The sequence below is a fragment of the Hoplias malabaricus genome, chromosome 1, assembly GCF_029633855.1.
Source record: "Hoplias malabaricus isolate fHopMal1 chromosome 1, fHopMal1.hap1, whole genome shotgun sequence".
In the NCBI taxonomy this organism is placed as follows: Eukaryota; Metazoa; Chordata; class Actinopteri; order Characiformes; family Erythrinidae; genus Hoplias; species Hoplias malabaricus.
The window spans coordinates 5745640-5766102 of NC_089800.1; the positions used below are offsets into that span (position 1 = coordinate 5745640).

The 20463-nt window shown below is 37.6% G+C and overlaps 2 protein-coding genes across 2 annotated transcripts; both read left to right on the forward strand.

Annotated features, from left to right (window-relative positions):
- The first annotated feature begins 1878 nt into the window (after nt 1–1878).
- On the forward strand, nt 1879–7400 carry LOC136709597 (uncharacterized). Its single transcript, XM_066684960.1, has 7 exons — nt 1879–1958; nt 3167–3341; nt 4569–4676; nt 5265–5321; nt 5521–5718; nt 5948–6067; nt 6941–7400. Exons 2-7 carry the CDS (start codon nt 3168–3170, stop codon nt 7004–7006), a joined length of 723 nt encoding a protein of 240 aa, XP_066541057.1. The 5' UTR covers nt 1879–1958; nt 3167; the 3' UTR covers nt 7007–7400.
- Nucleotides 7401–12225: 4825 nt separating this feature from the next.
- Nucleotides 12226–18085, forward strand: LOC136707461 (transmembrane protein 176A-like). Its single transcript, XM_066681557.1, has 7 exons — nt 12226–12553; nt 13855–14029; nt 15256–15363; nt 15952–16008; nt 16208–16405; nt 16636–16755; nt 17629–18085. The coding sequence occupies exons 2-7, from the start codon at nt 13856–13858 to the stop codon at nt 17692–17694; spliced, it is 723 nt and encodes a 240-aa protein (XP_066537654.1). The 5' UTR covers nt 12226–12553; nt 13855; the 3' UTR covers nt 17695–18085.
- The last annotated feature ends 2378 nt before the right edge of the window (nt 18086–20463 follow it).

The window sequence follows — 20463 nt, forward strand, 5'->3', positions numbered from 1 at the left end:
TTGTTTAATATGATACAACTTTTAGGATATGTTTAGTAAAGACTAGTTAAAGAGGTGTTAAGAAAATAACAATCTCTGGTGAATCTCATGCTGCGGTGGCTCTACTCAGAACCGCATTGTGACAGAAAAACTTACAAACCGGATTCCAAAAAAGATGGGACACTAAACAAATTGTGAATAAAAACTGAATGGGACAAGGCCATTTTTTACCACTGTGTTGCATCCCTCCTTCTTCTTACAACACTCAACAGTCGTCTGGGGACAGAGGAGACCAGTTTAGAAATAGGAATGCCATTCCCATTCATGTCTAATACAGGCCTCTAACTGTTCAATCGTCTTGGACCTTCTTTGACAGATTTTACATTCACAGAGACTTTTATTCTGGAAAACAAACTAATACAAATATTACCAACAACTATCAGAGATATAATAATGAGTATAAGCCTGATATAAAATGATTAAATGCTGAAAATGTTGACACTGTGCTGGATTAAAATGATTTACTGATCTAATTAATAAAGAATAACAAAAGAACTTGTGAATGGAAAAGTGCTACAATGTGGCCTTTTGTCTAAAATATCTCTTTAATCACTGGTGGTCCGCCAAGAAAACACAGTGCAAAACACCAGTGGACCTCCAAATTTGCCCTCTGTGGACCAGTCGTGGTCCGTTGTCTCCTTGCTATCAGGGGAGCTCTCAGTAATGGTTGGTAAGTCTGAGAACATTTGGTATCATATGATTTATTTGGTTAAGTTTAAAGTAACATTTTAATCCTTAAAATGTTCTTCATATGCTTAATATGATTCTATTTACTGAAGTAAAAATAAACTGCAAGTCCAACTACAACCTGCATTACTGTCTGCTTCTACTAAGCTTTTGTGGTTTCTCTGACATTTATCTGTAAAGCACCCTCTTGTGGTTATAAGGCTGTATTAATTTTAATGCCACAGCGCCCCTTGTGGTAGTAAGCAATCAGCAAAATTATGGGCTGTTGTGTGTTAACAAAAAAAACGGAAGTGTAACTGGAGAACTGAATTTCGAAACGCGAGGTTATAAGGAAGCAGCTAGTGATGGGAATTTCGGCTCTTTTTGGGGAGCCGGCTCTTTTGGCTCGGCTCTTCATAAAGAGCCGGCTCTTTCGGCTCCTAAATGGCTCTTTGTTTTATCACTTATTTTCACTGGTACCGGATAATATTACCTACATTTTACATGACTATATGGACAAAATATTATTGTTCAATATTAAAAATAATAAATAGTGTTGCAGTGGCCAATTGTTTTTATGGCTGTCTTGTAATAACTTACTGATTGCACTCACACATTCAATTGTATAAATAACTGGATTTTTATTTAAACAAAAAAATCACTTGTAAACTCTGAAATTTAGCCAATGGAACCCAAAATGTAGGTATTACAAAATAGCTTATTAAACTAAATAATCATCCATTTCTGGGTAATAAAATAAACAAATACTCAACAAAGTGCAAAACAGCAGCATTCAACGGTAGTGATTAAAACAACCACAACTGTCAACAAACATTTAACTGATTTAACATTTTCTTCAACTATTTTTTGGAAGGCAGATTGGCATTCAGGAAAACCAAGTGTCTCAGCTCGGAGGGGTTGATCCGGTTTCTTCTCTCTGTTAATATCTGCCCAGTTTTTGAAAAGATCCTTTCAGAGGGTACTGATGTCGCTACAATACACAGTCACCCTGCCATCACCTTGACTAGCCGTGGGTAAACTGAGGCCTTTGAATGCCACAAGCTCAGTGGGTCTTCTTTTGCTTGTTGTTCTCTGATTGGTTGAATGACAAGTCTTAGAAAAAAATGGCTCGGTCTTAGACGTGAACCGGCTCTCATCGTTCACTTACAAGAGCCGGCTCTTTGAACCGGTTCGTTCGCGACCGACACATCACTAGAAGCAGCCATCGAGACATAAACTGGTCACAGAATAAGGTGAGTGGTGAGCAAATCTTCATTATTAGTAATAAATAAAAATGTAAATATATGAAAAAGTTGGGACAGATGAGGACGGGGCCATTTCGGTTTTTATGATTGATGTGTTATATACAAGCAAGAAAGAAGTGATAATTGTTGTAAAGCCCATAACAAAACCTTTTTAGTTGCTATCCCAGTAAACAAGGAACGTCCCTGGACGTTCAAAATAAAGTTAAAAAGTAGTCTGTCCGTCAAGGACATATTTTAAACGTCAATGGACGTCCAAAATCCATCTTAATAAGTTAGTTAAGTGGTGACCAATCGATAACGTCAGTAGACGTCCAAAACGCGTTTTATACAAGTAGTTTATTTCGGGACCAATTAATAACGTCAATGGACGTCCAAAATACGTCTAATAGTCGTCTTTTCAATGTCTGTGTTTGGACGTCTTTTCAACTTTCATTTTCAAGCTTAAGAGAACTTTGATTAGACGGCAGTCATTACTTTATTTCAACGTTGAATCAACGGCTAATTGTTTACTGGGATAGATCTTTCTGTTTGATACAAATAAAAAAACATGAAAAGCAATAAAAACCTGCATTTTTGCACCAATAAACGTGTTCTTGTTGTCAGAGTGAGCTTTTATTTAATTTTGGTTTCGAACAATGTGAAATGTGATGAACTTTTATTTATGAATTGGGTTTAATGGATTAAGGGAGCAGAAAAATTAACGAGTATAATAATGTACGATTAGTTGACTGAAAATCACCACGGTGACAATCAATCACGGTGTTGCTGAAGTGTGAACTGTTTGAAAAAACCCCACAACACTGTAATAAAAACAATTCTCTGTTCAGTAGGGAACCCTGTTTGTGTTCAAGGATAAGTGTTTCCCGAAACAGCTGTTTCTACCAGTTATTCCAGCTGTGCATGTTTTAACATGCTAAGCTAGTGTTAGTGTACACCACGTTGTCTAAAGGAAATGCTGTAAAGATACCTGTTTAAAATACTGGTCTCTGTGTGAACCAGCGTTAACAGAGAGATATATGTGCGATAACCCCCCACCCCCAAACACTCTGACTCAGACTTTACCATTAACAATAACACAAGCAACCTCTGAAAGTTAAAGATTTAGTTGAAGAATAGTTTACACATTTATTTGAAAAGCAGAAAATGCTAATCACTTTTTTACAGTGTGCTGTACTATTGTGCTTGCTCTTCTTTAGGATGTCAGTGACGGTTGCTAAATCTGAGGGGGTGACTGTGCTCACCGTGACCTCTGACCCCAAAAGCAAGTGCCCACTGATTTGCCAGCTTCTCGGGACCTTGTGCTGCGGCTCGTTTTGTTCTGTGTCTCAGACATTGAAGCAGAAGCTGGGCAACATTTACACAGCTCTGGGGGTAGGACTCAACATTTATTCCACACAAGGGACTTTTCTTGCTGTCACTGGGTAATTCATCCCAGGGAGGTTAAAATAAAACTGTATATAGCATGACTCCAACACCCCTGTCATGGTGCACACTGTCAAGGCACTGAAGCATGGAGCAAGTGCTAAGATGGTTTATTACAAAATAAAGACTAAACACTGGAAAACAAGGACAGGAATCTAAATGTAACCCTAAAGTAGAAAAGAAAAACCTAGACTAAGAACATATTATAAACGAGAAATCAGAACGTAAACCAAACACTTTCAACGACTCACCAGATCAGGAACAAAGACAGAGGTTTAAATACATGAGGACACTAACTCCACACACCTGTGAATTTTCAGTCACCAAGCAATGGACAATGTACAGGTGTGGGGTGGGATTAGTACAGAGGGGTGGAAGCGAAAAAGCAGAACAAAAGCACATGGACAGGGAGTAAAAACAAACAAACAAATAAAGGGCCCAAGGAACAGGGGCTGAATTAGACAGTCCCCTACATCCGTTATATGATGAAGACTGTAAGCCTCTTTGAATGACTGTCCCGTAAATTCCATAAGATGCAGTTCCCCAGCGTCTGTCAGCATTGCTCCTAAGGTTTGTGTATGTTTTTCTGTTTTTGGGATCATTTTGACCCAAAAATTAAGTGTTAAACCTCCAATGGTGTAATCAACAACTAATATCAGTCCAATTGCCATAATATCACAGTTTGATTACATACAAAGTTTGATGATAGACAAAAAGGTTCTAGTTGCTGGAACACAGCTGACACTTGGATATTGATATGACAACCACAGAGACAGCACTGATTGGCTGAGTGAGTGAAATGTTAGCTGTCTGGAAAATTGTGTTTATTGTTGTAGATATCATTCTACACTCTCTACATGTGTTCACGTTAATTGTCCAAATAAATCAATCAAACACATCACACTCAGACACACACACCTTTATTCACATGATGTACATCACGACTTGCACAGTATGTATATTTTTCTGTACACATCCTCAATGTTTAAAATCTATGGTTTTTATTGTGCATTGTGCATGTGGGTGTCTATAAGTGAAATTGTGATAGAGTGTATATAGATACCTTCACCCAAAGAAATTCTTCATACAGATTATATTTGCCAAATATTAATTATAATAATTATATAATCATAATATTAAAAAAATTTTAACATATTGACATTTTTTTCCACGTAGACTGCACAGATTTTCTATGGGTTGATGAACCTGGCCGTCGGGGCTGTCTACACTATCATCTACATATATGGTGTGCTTTATAGTTGTGGCTTTTGGCTCGGGGGAGTGGTAAGAGTGAACTGCTTCAAACATTAATCTGAAATTTAAAATGTCCTTTAGTGCATTTATAACATCATATACAGGGTGGGCCATTTATATGGAACACTTTACAACGTGGCGGCCATTTTGAAGTCGGCCCAATAAGTTTGATGTGTCACATGACCCTCTTCCCATTGAAAAAAACAAAAGTTGGGTCTAAAATGGAATTTCACAAGAAAAACCATGGTGTGCTTATTAAGGTGTATCCATATAAATGGCCCACCCTCTACATCTATAATATTTGTATTATATTCATGTTAGTCCACTTTGGTCCAAATATTTTGTATAAAATTACCATATTTTATTACTTTAACCCAATCAGAACAAGTTCTTGGTTATTTTATTCCTAATGACACTACATTTATATATCTATCTATATATCTATAGAATTATGTGGTTCTGGACAATCCTGTTCCTATCAGATTTCAGACATTCATGTTCCCTATGTAATATTCATAAGTTATAAGTCATACAATCTTATTTTTTTCTAACAGACTGCATTAGAATACATTTCTAAACCTGATGAATGACCGATTTCTCTTTCTCTTTATTTACAAGTTTATTGCAATTGGCATCATTTGCGTCGTCGCGAAAAGGTTTTTCAGCCAATGCCTGGTGAGCCCTGCTTTTCTTTTAAAGGATGTTTTAAATGTTAATGTTAAATGTTTAATATTAAAGCCGAAGTATTCATACAGCTTCATGCTGCATTCATTGCTATTCACCATTTGGTCAGTACGTATTTAAAGAGATGTAATTATATAATGTGCATAACCTCCATCCTGTTTATATAAGTCTGTGTATATCTCTTTCACAGGTCACCATGATGCTCCTGTTGAATCTTGCCAGTGCTGCGCTGTCCATTACTGCTGTTGTTCTCTATGCAATAGATTTTAATTTTATGTATTATTATTTTTACGACTGTAGTTGGATTAATGACCAATATCGTTATGGCCCTTCAGATCTGAAGATGAAAATGATGGAGAACTGTGAGGACATCATGTACAGACAGAAGGTATTTTATTTAGACACTACACTACAAAATCATTTTGTCTTTACTTTACTTTAAAGATGCTTCAGTTTTTATAACCCAGATATTTTTATCCCAATCTCCCATATAGCCAATAACTCTCCGGCTAATGATGATTATAAATATGTAATTAGTCCTGTAATTATTGTAGCAAGATGACAATTTGTACTCACACCAAAACTGCATTGCCTAAAAAATGGTCTTCTCCAATTAGGTGCTGAGACGAGGAATGGACATCATGATGATCTTCTTGGGTGTAATCCTTCTCTGCCTCACCATCAGCTCATGTGTTTTGAGTCTGAAGGCTCTGTGCAAGAAGAAAGGAGATAAAATGGTATAAACGTCTATGATTTGACAGAAAATCACTGTTAATCCAAATATATTTAATCAGCCACAGGGTCAAACTTTTAGTGTGAGTTTCCCTTCCTTAGTTTTGCATTGGAGCTACAAGGTTAAAGGACACCCATGCAGACACAGGGAGAACACACCACACTCCTCACAGTCACCCGGATATAAAAATATGGATGTGGTAATATATAATCAATGTGTAATACATGTATCTCAGTAAGTGCTGGTGCTAAATTAAAAGCCAGAGTCAAATTTGTCAGACACTTTACACACAGATTTGAATTCTAAATTAGTCAAGCTTCATTTAATACAAAGCAGAAGCAGACAAATCTTATCCACTCAATATTCATCAAATAAACTCCATGCCTTAAATTACAGAATTCACACACTGCTTTAAACTCTATCCAGGTGTTAAGCACTAACTAACATTCATTCATTCATTATCTGTAACCGCTTATCCAGTTCAGGGTCATGGTGGGGCCAGGGCCTAACTGGAATCATTGGGCACAAGGCGGGAATACACCCTGGAGGGGGCGCCAGTCCTTCACAGGGCAACACAGACACACAAACTACACAGACACAGGGAGAACACACCAAACTCCTCACAGACAGTCACCCGAGCAGGAATTGAACCTACAACCTCCAGGTCCCTGGAGCTGTGTGACTGCGACACTAACCTGCTGCGCCACCGTGCCGCCCCACTTACTATGTTCTGAACAAACATTGGGTGAAATTGTCTAAAGGTTATTGTAGTCAGTGTCATTAGCAAAGGCACAGAGAGCTCAGTGTGGAAGTTGTGATCTGTTCTTAGAAGTAAATCCGTTCAAACATGAGGTGTGTTTTGGTTTATTTTTTACAGGATCCAGAAATCCACAAGCCCCTCGTGGAGGAAGACCTTTCCAGTCCTGAGTGTGAGAAACACTGAGGATCCCAGCTGACAACATATATCCAGAGTTCTGTTTAACATTTCCCTTTACTCTCTTAATATCCTCTTATCCTTTTTTTTATTACACATTGGAATAATCAAAACATGTTAATGTTACTATTATACATTCAGTAGCATTATTCTGGGCCGAGTAACTGCTTTCACACTGTGCTTTATGTTTAGTTGTAAACATGTAGACTTGATTCTAAAAGATTCCTTTGTGATATTTTATTCCTGCAGCTAGAAGACAAACCCCAAGGACTTGTGTAGTTTCTTTTAGACTTCCTTATACTCATAGTGCTATGGAAGAAAACGGTTACTGTTGCATTCATATTCTTGTTGAATTAATATTTTTTACAATAAATAGTTCAGCAATACAATGCTGTATCAGTGGTTATTGTTTATATGGTTTCTTTTTTTTAGTTTTCAGTGTCTCTAAAAATAATAGAAACAAGGCAGCCCCTTAAATCATTTTTAATTGAGCTCTTAATTGATAAATAATTACATTAGCTCCTTTTTTCTCTTCCTTCTTTCCTACATTCTTTTTTTTTACTGTTCATTGCAATTTGTTTTCAGAGCTTTATAAGGTCATATGTCCCTCGTGTGTCTTTTTCTAATGGTTGAATATTCATAACTTACAGAAATACAATCACAACAGCGCCGCCCTGTGGTTATACAACTATTGAAACCTCAGCCCGCTTTGTGTCGGGAAAGCTGCAATAATTCCTTATACTGCGGCGCCATCTTGTGGTTGTAACGCTGTATAAAAGGCTGTCGTTTATGGGCTGTAGATAGTTAAGGGGAAAAAGCGCTTCGTTGACAGGAATTAATCCTCTTTTGTGGGAAAGCAGCCAGGTCAATTTAAGTTGACAGAAACTATTAGAGAAAATGAAGTGGAAAACCTTGTGAAACCTTCTATCATTTAAAATCAACAAATAGTGCATAGGGCGGCACGGTGGCGCAGCAGGTAGTGTCGCAGTCACACAGCTCCAGGGGCCTGGAGGTTGTGGGTTCGATTCCCGCTCCGGGTGACTGTCTGTGAGGAGTTGGTGTGTTCTCCCTGTGTCCGCGTGGGTTTCCTCTGGGTGCTCCGGTTTCCTCCCACAGTCCAAAAACACACGTTGCAGGTGGATTGGCGACTCGAAAGTGTCCGTAGGTGTGAGTGAATGTGTGTGTTGCCCTGTGAAGGACTGGCGTTCCCTCCAGGGTGTGTTCCTGCCTTGCGCCCAGTGATTCCAGGTAGGCTCTGGACCCCCCGCGACCCTAATTTGGATAAGCGGTTACAGATAAAGGATGGATGGAAATAGTGCATAGATACATGCAGAGTGTTGTGTGACAAAATATTCCCTAAATAATTTTTCCCCCTTAATTTATCCCATATTTCTGGTTGTATATTTCATATTGCATATTAAGAAAAATTCAGGATTTTGGTTGTTTTGATAGTAAACAGAATTGTTTTTGGATCTATAGAACAGACAGTGTTCACCATGACCTCTGAACCCAAAAGCAATTGGCCACTGATTTTCCAGCTTCTCAGGGCCTTATGCTGCAGTCCGGTCTGCTCCGTCTCTCAGAGCCTGAAGCAGCAGCTGGGCAAAATGAACACGGCTCTGGGGGTAGGACACTACAGGTACCCTGCACTACGGATATCACCTTTATTCCTGCTTTTTTTCTTTATTGTGTATCCTCCACAGTGAGACTTAGATATCGATAACACACAGCGTCACTGAGGCAAAGCACAACTCTGAAGAAGCAACAGCACCTACAGGAAGTTAGTTACATACCTGGACTATGAGGTGCTTTGTTTTATCTACTTTAAGTTATAAATATAAAAAATCATCTGTTTTGTTTCAGAGACTATGGTCTTTCAAAATAAGAGTCTTTCTTCAGCTATCATATACACATGTTAACAATGTGACACTTTTGTCCATTAGCAGTTTTTAAATGCACCGACCAATTTGCACTAGACCTATGAGGCTAATGGAAGTTTATTTACAGAAAGCAAAAAGGCTGGGCAATGACAATATTTATAATTACTGCGATTAATCATTGAAAAGTCATACATTTTGTACTTGTTTAAAAATAGATTCTTATTGCCAGATAATGAGTTGTGAGTTGTATGATGTCCAATATTTAAGTTTTAGTTCTATTTATTTTGATAGTGACATAACTATATAAAAGTAGGGAGCTGTGTCTATGTAGTAATTTATGTATATTTTCCCATAGATCCTACCGATTATGTGTGGACTGATTAACGAGAAGGTTTGGTGTAACTACAGAGTGGACTTAACCGACAGAGCTGACATTGTATGGCAGTTGTGATAAGCTATTTCATCATTGATCAAATCGAATGAATAAAAGAATTGTGAATACAATTTTGAAAATGTATTTTAGCAGTTTAATATATATTTTAATAAGTGTCTTTAAGTGTATATCCATGAACTGTTTCATCACTTCTGAATACATTCTGTTACATTATTTACGTTATAATTAATTATAGATAGTGAGGACACAGTCAACCTGATAATGAACTTTTATCACATAGTTAATCCTAATCTTTTGGACTGCTGCATTTGAGAATTTTTACAATACAATTAAAAAAATGAAATTTACAAATAATCAACACCTTCAAATGTGTTCTGTTTGATGATCCATGGCAAAATTTAATCCCTTATTAAATCACCCAAAATGTCAAGACTGACGGTGCCGGGTGCACTTGATAAAACCCAGTGACTTTATTGGAACACAAGATAACCAAGTAGAAAGAGACTAGCATAACAGACAGAATACTTAAACAGAGAAAGACTTGGACAGAAGGACAATACATGGAGTGAACTAAACTGAGATACAGACAAACCTGGACTGAGATAACTAAACAGACAGAACTAGAAACAGACTGAAACTAAACAGATACCTGGACAAGGAGAACTAAACAGACAACCTAGACAGAAAGCTAAAGCAGACTAAACTTAAACACAGAAATAAACAGAGTAAACTTGGACACAGGGCTAAACAGAGAAAAGACACAAACAGACATGAGACAAGAGAGATACAAAGACTGACTTGGTGGGCATGAGAAACAGATCAGAGAGCACAAAATGAAGGTGGAATGACCAACAAACAGGAAGTGACACAAAGGAACTTAAATACACAACTCAGACAAGGGACACCTGGAACAGATAACGAAGGGGCAGGATTACAAATAACACTGACGAGGAGGAGGAACAAAGGCGGGACAAGGGCAGAAACATGCACAATAACAAACAGAGCCATGTGCTGAGTGAGCACATAGCAGGGAAAACAGACACAGGACAAGGGCATGACACAAAACATGTCCTTAATTTAGTTTTTGAGTGATGATGCTGCATTATTAGATCTTAATCTAATTTCTCTATTTTATGCGCAGTTAAGTTTATAGCAGTCGGCCCCATGTTTCACAGTCCGTTTCTGGTGAGTTGTAATTTGCATTTAAAGAATGAGTTTGTAACGATAGATTAGAGTAAACGTTAAATGGTTTATTATCGGTGCCAAAGCATTACTTTTAACTTGCTTCCCAGTATGTTTTGCTGTACTGTGTACTACTCTTCATTTGTTTAATATGATACAACTTTTAGGATATGTTTAGTAAAGACTAGTTAAAGAGGTGTTAAGAAAATAACAATCTCTGGTGAATCTCATGCTGCGGTGGCTCTACTCAGAACCGCATTGTGACAGAAAAACTTACAAACCGGATTCCAAAAAAGATGGGACACTAAACAAATTGTGAATAAAAACTGAATGGGACAAGGCCATTTTTTACCACTGTGTTGCATCCCTCCTTCTTCTTACAACACTCAACAGTCGTCTGGGGACAGAGGAGACCAGTTTAGAAATAGGAATGCCATTCCCATTCATGTCTAATACAGGCCTCTAACTGTTCAATCGTCTTGGACCTTCTTTGACAGATTTTACATTCACAGAGACTTTTATTCTGGAAAACAAACTAATACAAATATTACCAACAACTATCAGAGATATAATAATGAGTATAAGCCTGATATAAAATGATTAAATGCTGAAAATGTTGACACTGTGCTGGATTAAAATGATTTACTGATCTAATTAATAAAGAATAACAAAAGAACTTGTGAATGGAAAAGTGCTACAATGTGGCCTTTTGTCTAAAATATCTCTTTAATCACTGGTGGTCCGCCAAGAAAACACAGTGCAAAACACCAGTGGACCTCCAAATTTGCCCTCTGTGGACCAGTCGTGGTCCGTTGTCTCCTTGCTATCAGGGGAGCTCTCAGTAATGGTTGGTAAGTCTGAGAACATTTGGTATCATATGATTTATTTGGTTAAGTTTAAAGTAACATTTTAATCCTTAAAATGTTCTTCATATGCTTAATATGATTCTATTTACTGAAGTAAAAATAAACTGCAAGTCCAACTACAACCTGCATTACTGTCTGCTTCTACTAAGCTTTTGTGGTTTCTCTGACATTTATCTGTAAAGCACCCTCTTGTGGTTATAAGGCTGTATTAATTTTAATGCCACAGCGCCCCTTGTGGTAGTAAGCAATCAGCAAAATTATGGGCTGTTGTGTGTTAACAAAAAAAACGGAAGTGTAACTGGAGAACTGAATTTCGAAACGCGAGGTTATAAGGAAGCAGCTAGTGATGGGAATTTCGGCTCTTTTTGGGGAGCCGGCTCTTTTGGCTCGGCTCTTCATAAAGAGCCGGCTCTTTCGGCTCCTAAATGGCTCTTTGTTTTATCACTTATTTTCACTGGTACCGGATAATATTACCTACATTTTACATGACTATATGGACAAAATATTATTGTTCAATATTAAAAATAATAAATAGTGTTGCAGTGGCCAATTGTTTTTATGGCTGTCTTGTAATAACTCACTAATTGCACTCACACATTCAGTTGTATAAATAACTGGATTTTTATTTAAACAAAAAAATCACTTGTAAACTCTGAAATATAGCCAATGGAACCCAAAAGGTAGGTATTACAAAATAGCTTATTAAACTAAATAATCATCCATTTCTGGGTAATAAAATAAACAAATACTCAACAAAGTGCAAAACAGCAGCATTCAACGGTAGTGATTAAAACAACCACAACTGTCAACAAACATTTAACTGATTTAACATTTTCTTCAACTATTTTTTGGAAGGCAGATTGGCATTCAGGAAAACCAAGTGTCTCAGCTCGGAGGGGTTGATCCGGTTTCTTCTCTCTGTTAATATCTGCCCAGTTTTTGAAAAGATCCTTTCAGAGGGTACTGATGTCGCTACAATACACAGTCACCCTGCCATCACCTTGACTAGCCGTGGGTAAACTGAGGCCTTTGAATGCCACAAGCTCAGTGGGTCTTCTTTTGCTTGTTGTTCTCTGATTGGTTGAATGACAAGCCTTAGAAAAAAATGGCTCGGTCTTAGACGTGAACCGGCTCTCATCGTTCACTTACAAGAGCCGGCTCTTTGAACCGGTTCGTTCGCGACCGACACATCACTAGAAGCAGCCATCGAGACATAAACTGGTCACAGAATAAGGTGAGTGGTGAGCAAATCTTCATTATTAGTAATAAATAAAAATGTAAATATATGAAAAAGTTGGGACAGATGAGGACGGGGCCATTTCGGTTTTTATGATTGATGTGTTATATACAAGCAAGAAAGAAGTGATATTTGTTGTAAAGCCCATAACAAAACCTTTTTAATTGCTATCCCAGTAAACAAGGAACATCCCTGGACGTTCAAAATAAAGTTAAAAAGTAGTCTGTCCGTCAAGGACATATTTAAAACGTCAATGGATGTCCAAAATCCATCTTACTAAGTTAAGGGGTGACAAATCGATAACGTCAGTAGACGTCCAAAACGCGTTTTATACAAGTAGTTTATTTCGGGACCAATTAATAACGTCAATGGACGTCCAAAATACGTCTAATAGTCGTCTTTTCAATGTCTGTGTTTGGACGTCTTTTCAACTTTCATTTTCAAGCTTAAGAGAACGTTGATTAGACGGCAGTCATTACGTTATTTCAACGTTGAATCAACGGCTAATTGTTTACTGGGATAGGTCTTTCTGTTTGATACATTAAAAAAAAAACATGAAAAGCAATAAAAACCTGCATTTTTGCACCAATAAACGTGTTCTTGTTGTCAGAGTGAGCTTTTAAAAAGCCTTTATTGTTCATATTTCCGACTTTTAATTTGAAAATACAGAGCTGTATATACAACTCAACACATACATCATTTGTTTATTTAGTGCCTTTATTTAAAAACATTTTGGTTTCGAACAATGTGAAATGTTATGAACCTTTATTTATGAATTGGGTTTAATGGATTTAGGGAGCAGAAAAATTAACGAGTATAATAATGGATGATTAGTTGACTGAAAATCACCAGTAAACCAATGGTGTTGCTGAAGTGTGAACTGTTTGAAAAAACCCCACAACACTGTAATAAAACAATTCTCTGTTCAGTAGGGAACCCTGTTTGTGTTCAAGGATAAGTGTTTCCTGAAACAGCTGTTTCTACCAGTTATTCCAGCTGTGCATGTTTTAACATGCTAAGCTAGCGTTAGTGTACACCACGTTGTCTAAAGGAAATGCTGTAAAGATACCTGTTTAAAATACTGGTCTCTGTGTAAACCAGCGTTAACTGAGAGCTATATGTGCGATAACCCCCCACCCTCACACACTCTGACTCAGACTTTACCATTAACAATAACACAAGCAACCTCTGAAAGTTAAAGATTTAGTTGAAGAATAGTTAACACATTTATTTGAAGAGCAGAAAATGCTAATCACCTTTTTACAGTGTGCTGTACTATTGTGCTTGCTCTTCTTTAGGATGTCAGTGACGGTTGCTAAATCTGAGGGGGTGACTGTGCTCACCGTGACCTCTGACCCCAAAAGCAAGTGCCCACTGATTTGCCAGATTCTCGGGACCTTGTGCTGCGGCTCGTTTTGTTCTGTGTCTCAGACATTGAAGCAGAAGCTGGGCAACATTTACACAGCTCTGGGGGTAGGACTCAACATTTATTCCACACAAGGGACTTTTCTTGCTGTCACTGGGTAATTCATCCCAGGGAGGTTAAAATAAAACTCTATATAGCAGGACTCCAACACCCCTGTCATGGTGCACACCAAGGCACTGAAGCATGGAGCAAATGCTAAGATGGTTTATTACAAAATAAAGACTAAACACTGGGAAAACAAGGACAGGAATCTAAATGTAACCCTAAAGTAGAAAAGAAAAACCTAGACTAAGAACATATTATAAGCGAGAAATCAGAACGTAAACCAAACACTTTCAACGACTCACCAGATCAGGAACAAAGACAGAGGTTTAAATACATGAGGACACTAACTCCACACACCTGTGAATTTTCAGTCACCAAGCAACGGACAATGTACAGGTGTGGGGTGGGATTAGTACAGAGGGGTGGAAGCGACAAAGCAGAACAAAAGCACATGGACAGGGAGTAAAAACAAACAAGCAAATAAAGGGCCCAAGGAACAGGGGCTGAATTAGACAGCCCCCTACATCCCTAATATCATTAAGACTGTAAGACTCTTTGAATGACTGTCCCGTAAATACCATAAGATGCAGTTCCCCAGCGTCTGTCAGCATTGCTCCTAAGGGTTTGTGTATGTTTTTCTGTTTTTGGGATCATTTTGACCCAAAAATTAAGTGTTAAACCTCCAAAGGTGTAATCAACAACTAATATCAGTCCAATTGCCATAATATCACAGTTTGATTAAATACAAAGTTTGATGATAGACAAAAAGGTTCTAGTTGCTGGAACACAGCTGACACTTGGATATTGATATTACAACCACAGAGACAGCACTGATTGGCTGAGTGAGTGAAATGTTAGCTGTCTGGAAAATTGTGTTTATTGTTGTAGATATCATTCTACACTTTCTACATGTGTTCACGTTAATTGTCCAAATAAATCAATCAAACACATCACACTCAGACACACACACCTTTATTCACATGATGTACATCACGACTTGCACAGTATGTATATTTTTCTGTACACATCCTCAATGTTTAAAATCTATGGTTTTTATTGTGCATTGTGCATGTGGGTGTCTATAAGTGAAATTGTGATAGAGTGTATATAGATACCTTCACCCAAAGAAATTCTTCATACAGATTATATTTGCCAAATATTAATTATAATAATTATATAATCATAATATTAAAAAAATTTTAACATATTGACATTTTTTTCCACGTAGACTGCACAGATTTTCTATGGGTTGATGAACCTGGCCGTCGGGGCTGTCTACACTATCATCTACATATATGGTGTGCTTTATAGTTGTGGCTTTTGGCTCGGGGGAGTGGTAAGAGTGAACTGCTTCAAACATTAATCTGAAATTTAAAATGTCCTTTAGTGCATTTATAACATCATATACAGGGTGGGCCATTTATATGGAACACTTTACAACGTGGCGGCCATTTTGAAGTCGGCCCAATAAGTTTGATGTGTCACATGACCCTCTTCCCATTGAAAAAAACAAAATTTGGGTCTAAAATGGAATTTCACAAGAAAAACCATGGTGTGCTTATTAAGGTGTATCCATATAAATGGCCCACCCTCTACATCTATAATATTTGTATTATATTCATGTTAGTCCACTTTGGTCCAAATATTTTGTATAAAATTACCATATTTTATTACTTTAACCCAATCAGAACAAGTTCTTGGTTATTTTATTCCTAATGACACTACATTTATATATCTATCTATATATCTATAGAATTATGTGGTTCTGGACAATCCTGTTCCTATCAGATTTCAGACATTCATGTTCCCTATGTAATATTCATAAGTTATAAGTCATACAATCTTATTTTTTTCTAACAGACTGCATTAGAATACATTTCTAAACCTGATGAATGACCGATTTCTCTTTCTCTTTATTTACAAGTTTATTGCAATTGGCATCATTTGCGTCGTCGCGAAAAGGTTTTTCAGCCAATGCCTGGTGAGCCCTTCTTTTCTTTTAAAGGATGTTTTAAATGTTAATGTTAAATGTTTAATATTAAAGCCGAAGTATTCATACAGCTTCATGCTGCATTCATTGCTATTCACCATTTGGTCAGTACGTATTTAAAGACATGTAATTATATAATGTGCATAAACTCCATCCTGTTTATATAAGTCTGTGTATATCTCTTTCACAGGTCACCATGATGCTCCTGTTGAATCTTGCCAGTGCTGCGCTGTCCATTACTGCTGTTGTTCTCTATGCAATAGATTTTAATTTTATGTATTATTATTTTTACGGCTGTAGTTGGATTAATGACCAATATCGTTATGGCCCTTCAGATCTGAAGATGAAAATGATGGAGAACTGTGAGGACATCATGTACAGACAGAAGGTATTTTATTTAGACACTACACTACAAAATCATTTTGTCTTTACTTTACTTTAAAGATGCTTCAGTTTTTATAATCCAGATATTTTTATCCCAATCTCCCATATAGCCAATAACTCTCCGGCTAATGATGATTATAAATATGTAATTAGTCCTGTAATTATTGTAGCAAGATGACAATTTGTACTCACACCAAAACTGCATTGCCTAAAAAACTGGTCTTCTCCAATTAGGTGCTGAGACGAGGAATGGACATCATGATGATCTTCTTGGGTGTAATCCTTCTCTGCCTCACCATCAGCTCATGTGTTTTGAGTCTGAAGGCTCTGTGCAAGAAGAAAGGAGATAAAATGGTATAAACGTCTATGATTTGACAGAAAATCACTGTTAATCCAAATATATTTAATCAGCCACAGGGTCAAACTTTTAGTGTGAGTTTCCCTTCCTTAGTTTTGCATTGGAGCTACAAGGTTAAAGGACACCCATGCAGACACAGGGAGAACACACCACACTCCTCACAGTCACCCGGATATGAAAATATAGATGTGGTAATATATAATCAATGTGTAATACATGTATCTCAGTAAGTGCTGGTGCTAAATTAAAAGCCAGAGTCAAATTTGTCAGACACTTTACACACAGATTGGAATTCTAAATTAGTCAAGCTTCATTTAATACAAAGCAGAAGCAGACAAATCTTATCCACTCAATATTCATCAAATAAACTCCATGCCTTAAATTACAGAATTCACACACTGCTTTAAACTCTATCCAGGGGTTAAGCACTAACTAACATTCATTCATTCATTATCTGTAACCGCTTATCCAGTTCAGGGTCATGGTGGGGCCAGGGCCTACCTGGAATCATTGGGCACAAGGCGGGAATACACCCTGGAGGGGGCGCCAGTCCTTCACAGGGCAACACACACTCACAAACTACACAGACACAGGGAGAACACACCAAACTCCTCACAGACAGTCACCCGAGCAGGAATTGAACCTACAACCTCCAGGTCCCTGGAGCTGTGTGACTGCGACACTAACCTGCTGCGCCACCGTGCCGCCCCACTTACTATGTTCTGAACAAACATTGGGTGAAATTGTCTAAAGGTTATTGTAGTCAGTGTCATTAGCAAAGGCACAGAGAGCTCAGTGTGGAAGTTGTGATCTGTTCTTAGAAGTAAATCCGTTCAAACATGAGGTGTGTTTTGGTTTATTTTTTACAGGATCCAGAAATCCACAAGCCCCTCGTGGAGGAAGACCTTTCCAGTCCTGAGTGTGAGAAACACTGAGGATCCCAGCTGACAACATATATCCAGAGTTCTGTTTAACATTTCCCTTTACTCTCTTAATATCCTCTTATCCTTTTTTTTATTACACATTGGAATAATCAAAACATGTTAATGTTACTATTATACATTCAGTAGCATTATTCTGGGCCGAGTAACTGCTTTCACACTGTGCTTTATGTTTAGTTGTAAACATGTAGACTTGATTCTAAAAGATTCCTTTGTGATATTTTATTCCTGCAGCTAGAAGACAAACCCCAAGGACTTGTGTAGTTTCTTTTAGACTTCCTTATACTCATAGTGCTATGGAAGAAAACGGTTACTGTTGCATTCATATTCTTGTTGAATTAATATTTTTTACAATAAATAGTTCAGCAATACAATGCTGTATCAGTGGTTATTGTTTATATGGTTTCTTTTTTTTAGTTTTCAGTGTCTCTAAAAATAATAGAAACAAGGCAGCCCCTTAAATCATTTTTAATTGAGCTCTTAATTGATAAATAATTACATTAGCTCCTTTTTTCTCTTCCTTCTTTCCTACATTCTTTTTTTTTACTGTTCATTGCAATTTGTTTTCAGAGCTTTATAAGGTCATATGTCCCTCGTGTGTCTTTTTCTAATGGTTGAATATTCATAACTTACAGAAATACAATCACAACAGCGCCGCCCTGTGGTTATACAACTATTGAAACCTCAGCCCGCTTTGTGTCGGGAAAGCTGCAATAATTCCTTATACTGCGGCGCCATCTTGTGGTTGTAACGCTGTATAAAAGGCTGTCGTTTATGGGCTGTAGATAGTTAAGGGGAAAAAGCGCTTCGTTGACAGGAATTAATCCTCTTTTGTGGGAAAGCAGCCAGGTCAATTTAAGTTGACAGAAACTATTAGAGAAAATGAAGTGGAAAACCTTGTGAAACCTTCTATCATTTAAAATCAACAAATAGTGCATAGGGCGGCACGGTGGCGCAGCAGGTAGTGTCGCAGTCACACAGCTCCAGGGGCCTGGAGGTTGTGGGTTCGATTCCCGCTCCGGGTGACTGTCTGTGAGGAGTTGGTGTGTTCTCCCTGTGTCCGCGTGGGTTTCCTCTGGGTGCTCCGGTTTCCTCCCACAGTCCAAAAACACACGTTGCAGGTGGATTGGCGACTCGAAAGTGTCCGTAGGTGTGAGTGAATGTGTGTGTTGCCCTGTGAAGGACTGGCGTTCCCTCCAGGGTGTGTTCCTGCCTTGCGCCCAGTGATTCCAGGTAGGCTCTGGACCCCCCGCGACCCTAATTTGGATAAGCGGTTACAGATAAAGGATGGATGGAAATAGTGCATAGATACATGCAGAGTGTTGTGTGACAAAATATTCCCTAAATAATTTTTCCCCCTTAATTTATCCCATATTTCTGGTTGTATATTTCATATTGCATATTAAGAAAAATTCAGGATTTTGGTTGTTTTGATAGTAAACAGAATTGTTTTTGGATCTATAGAACAGACAGTGTTCACCATGACCTCTGAACCCAAAAGCAATTGGCCACTGATTTTCCAGCTTCTCAGGGCCTTACGCTGCAGTCCGGTCTGCTCCGTCTCTCAGAGCCTGAAGCAGCAGCTGGGCAAAATGAACACGGCTCTGGGGGTAGGACACTACAGGTACCCTGCACTACGGATATCACCTTTATTCCTGCTTTTTTTCTTTATTGTGTATCCTCCACAGTGAGACTTAGATATCGATAACACACAGCGTCACTGAGGCAAAGCACAACTCTGAAGAAGCAACAGCACCTACAGGAAGTTAGTTACATACCTGGACTATGAGGTGCTTTGTTTTATCTACTTTAAGTTATAAATATAAAAAATCATCTGTTTTGTTTCAGAGACTATGGTCTTTCAAAATAAGAGTCTTTCTTCAGCTATCATATACACATGTTAACAATGTGACACTTTTGTCCATTAGCAGTTTTTAAATGCACCGACCAATTTGCACTAGACCTATGAGGCTAATGGAAGTTTATTTACAGAAAGCAAAAAGGCTGGGCAATGACAATATTTATAATTACTGCGATTAATCATTGAAAAGTCATACATTTTGTACTTGTTTAAAAATAGATTCTTATTGCCAGATAATGAGTTGTGAGTTGTATGATGTCCAATATTTAAGTTTTAGTTCTATTTATTTTGATAGTGACATAACTATATAAAAGTAGGGAGCTGTGTCTATGTAGTAATTTATGTATATTTTCCCATAGATCCTACCGATTATGTGTGGACTGATTAACGAGAAGGTTTGGTGTAACTACAGAGTGGACTTAACCGACAGAGCTGACATTGTATGGCAGTTGTGATAAGCTATTTCATCATTGATCAAATCGAATGAATAAAAGAATTGTGAATACAATTTTGAAAATGTATTTTAGCAGTTTAATATATATTTTAATAAGTGTCTTTAAGTGTATATCCATGAACTGTTTCATCACTTCTGAATACATTCTGTTACATTATTTACGTTATAATTAATTATAGATAGTGAGGACACAGTCAACCTGATAATGAACTTTTATCACATAGTTAATCCTAATCTTTTGGACTGCTGCATTTGAGAATTTTTACAATACAATTAAAAAAATGAAATTTACAAATAATCAACACCTTCAAATGTGTTCTGTTTGATGATCCATGGCAAAATTTAATCCCTTATTAAATCACCCAAAATGTCAAGACTGACGGTGCCGGGTGCACTTGATAAAACCCAGTGACTTTATTGGAACACAAGATAACCAAGTAGAAAGAGA

What these genes read in the sequence shown, in the direction of transcription:
- LOC136709597 (XM_066684960.1), top strand. Translation starts at nt 3,168, where the DNA reads ATGTCAGTGACGGTTGCTAAATCTGAGGGGGTGACTGTGCTCACCGTG. An exon ending in GGTTTTTCAGCCAATGCCTG is followed by an intron (nt 5,322 to 5,520) that starts GTGAGCCCTGCT and finishes TCTCTTTCACAG; the next exon opens with GTCACCATGATGCTCCTGTT. An exon ending in AGAAGAAAGGAGATAAAATG is followed by an intron (nt 6,068 to 6,940) that starts GTATAAACGTCT and finishes TATTTTTTACAG; the next exon opens with GATCCAGAAATCCACAAGCC.
- LOC136707461 (XM_066681557.1), top strand. Translation starts at nt 13,856, where the DNA reads ATGTCAGTGACGGTTGCTAAATCTGAGGGGGTGACTGTGCTCACCGTG. An exon ending in GGTTTTTCAGCCAATGCCTG is followed by an intron (nt 16,009 to 16,207) that starts GTGAGCCCTTCT and finishes TCTCTTTCACAG; the next exon opens with GTCACCATGATGCTCCTGTT. An exon ending in ACATCATGTACAGACAGAAG is followed by an intron (nt 16,406 to 16,635) that starts GTATTTTATTTA and finishes TTCTCCAATTAG; the next exon opens with GTGCTGAGACGAGGAATGGA.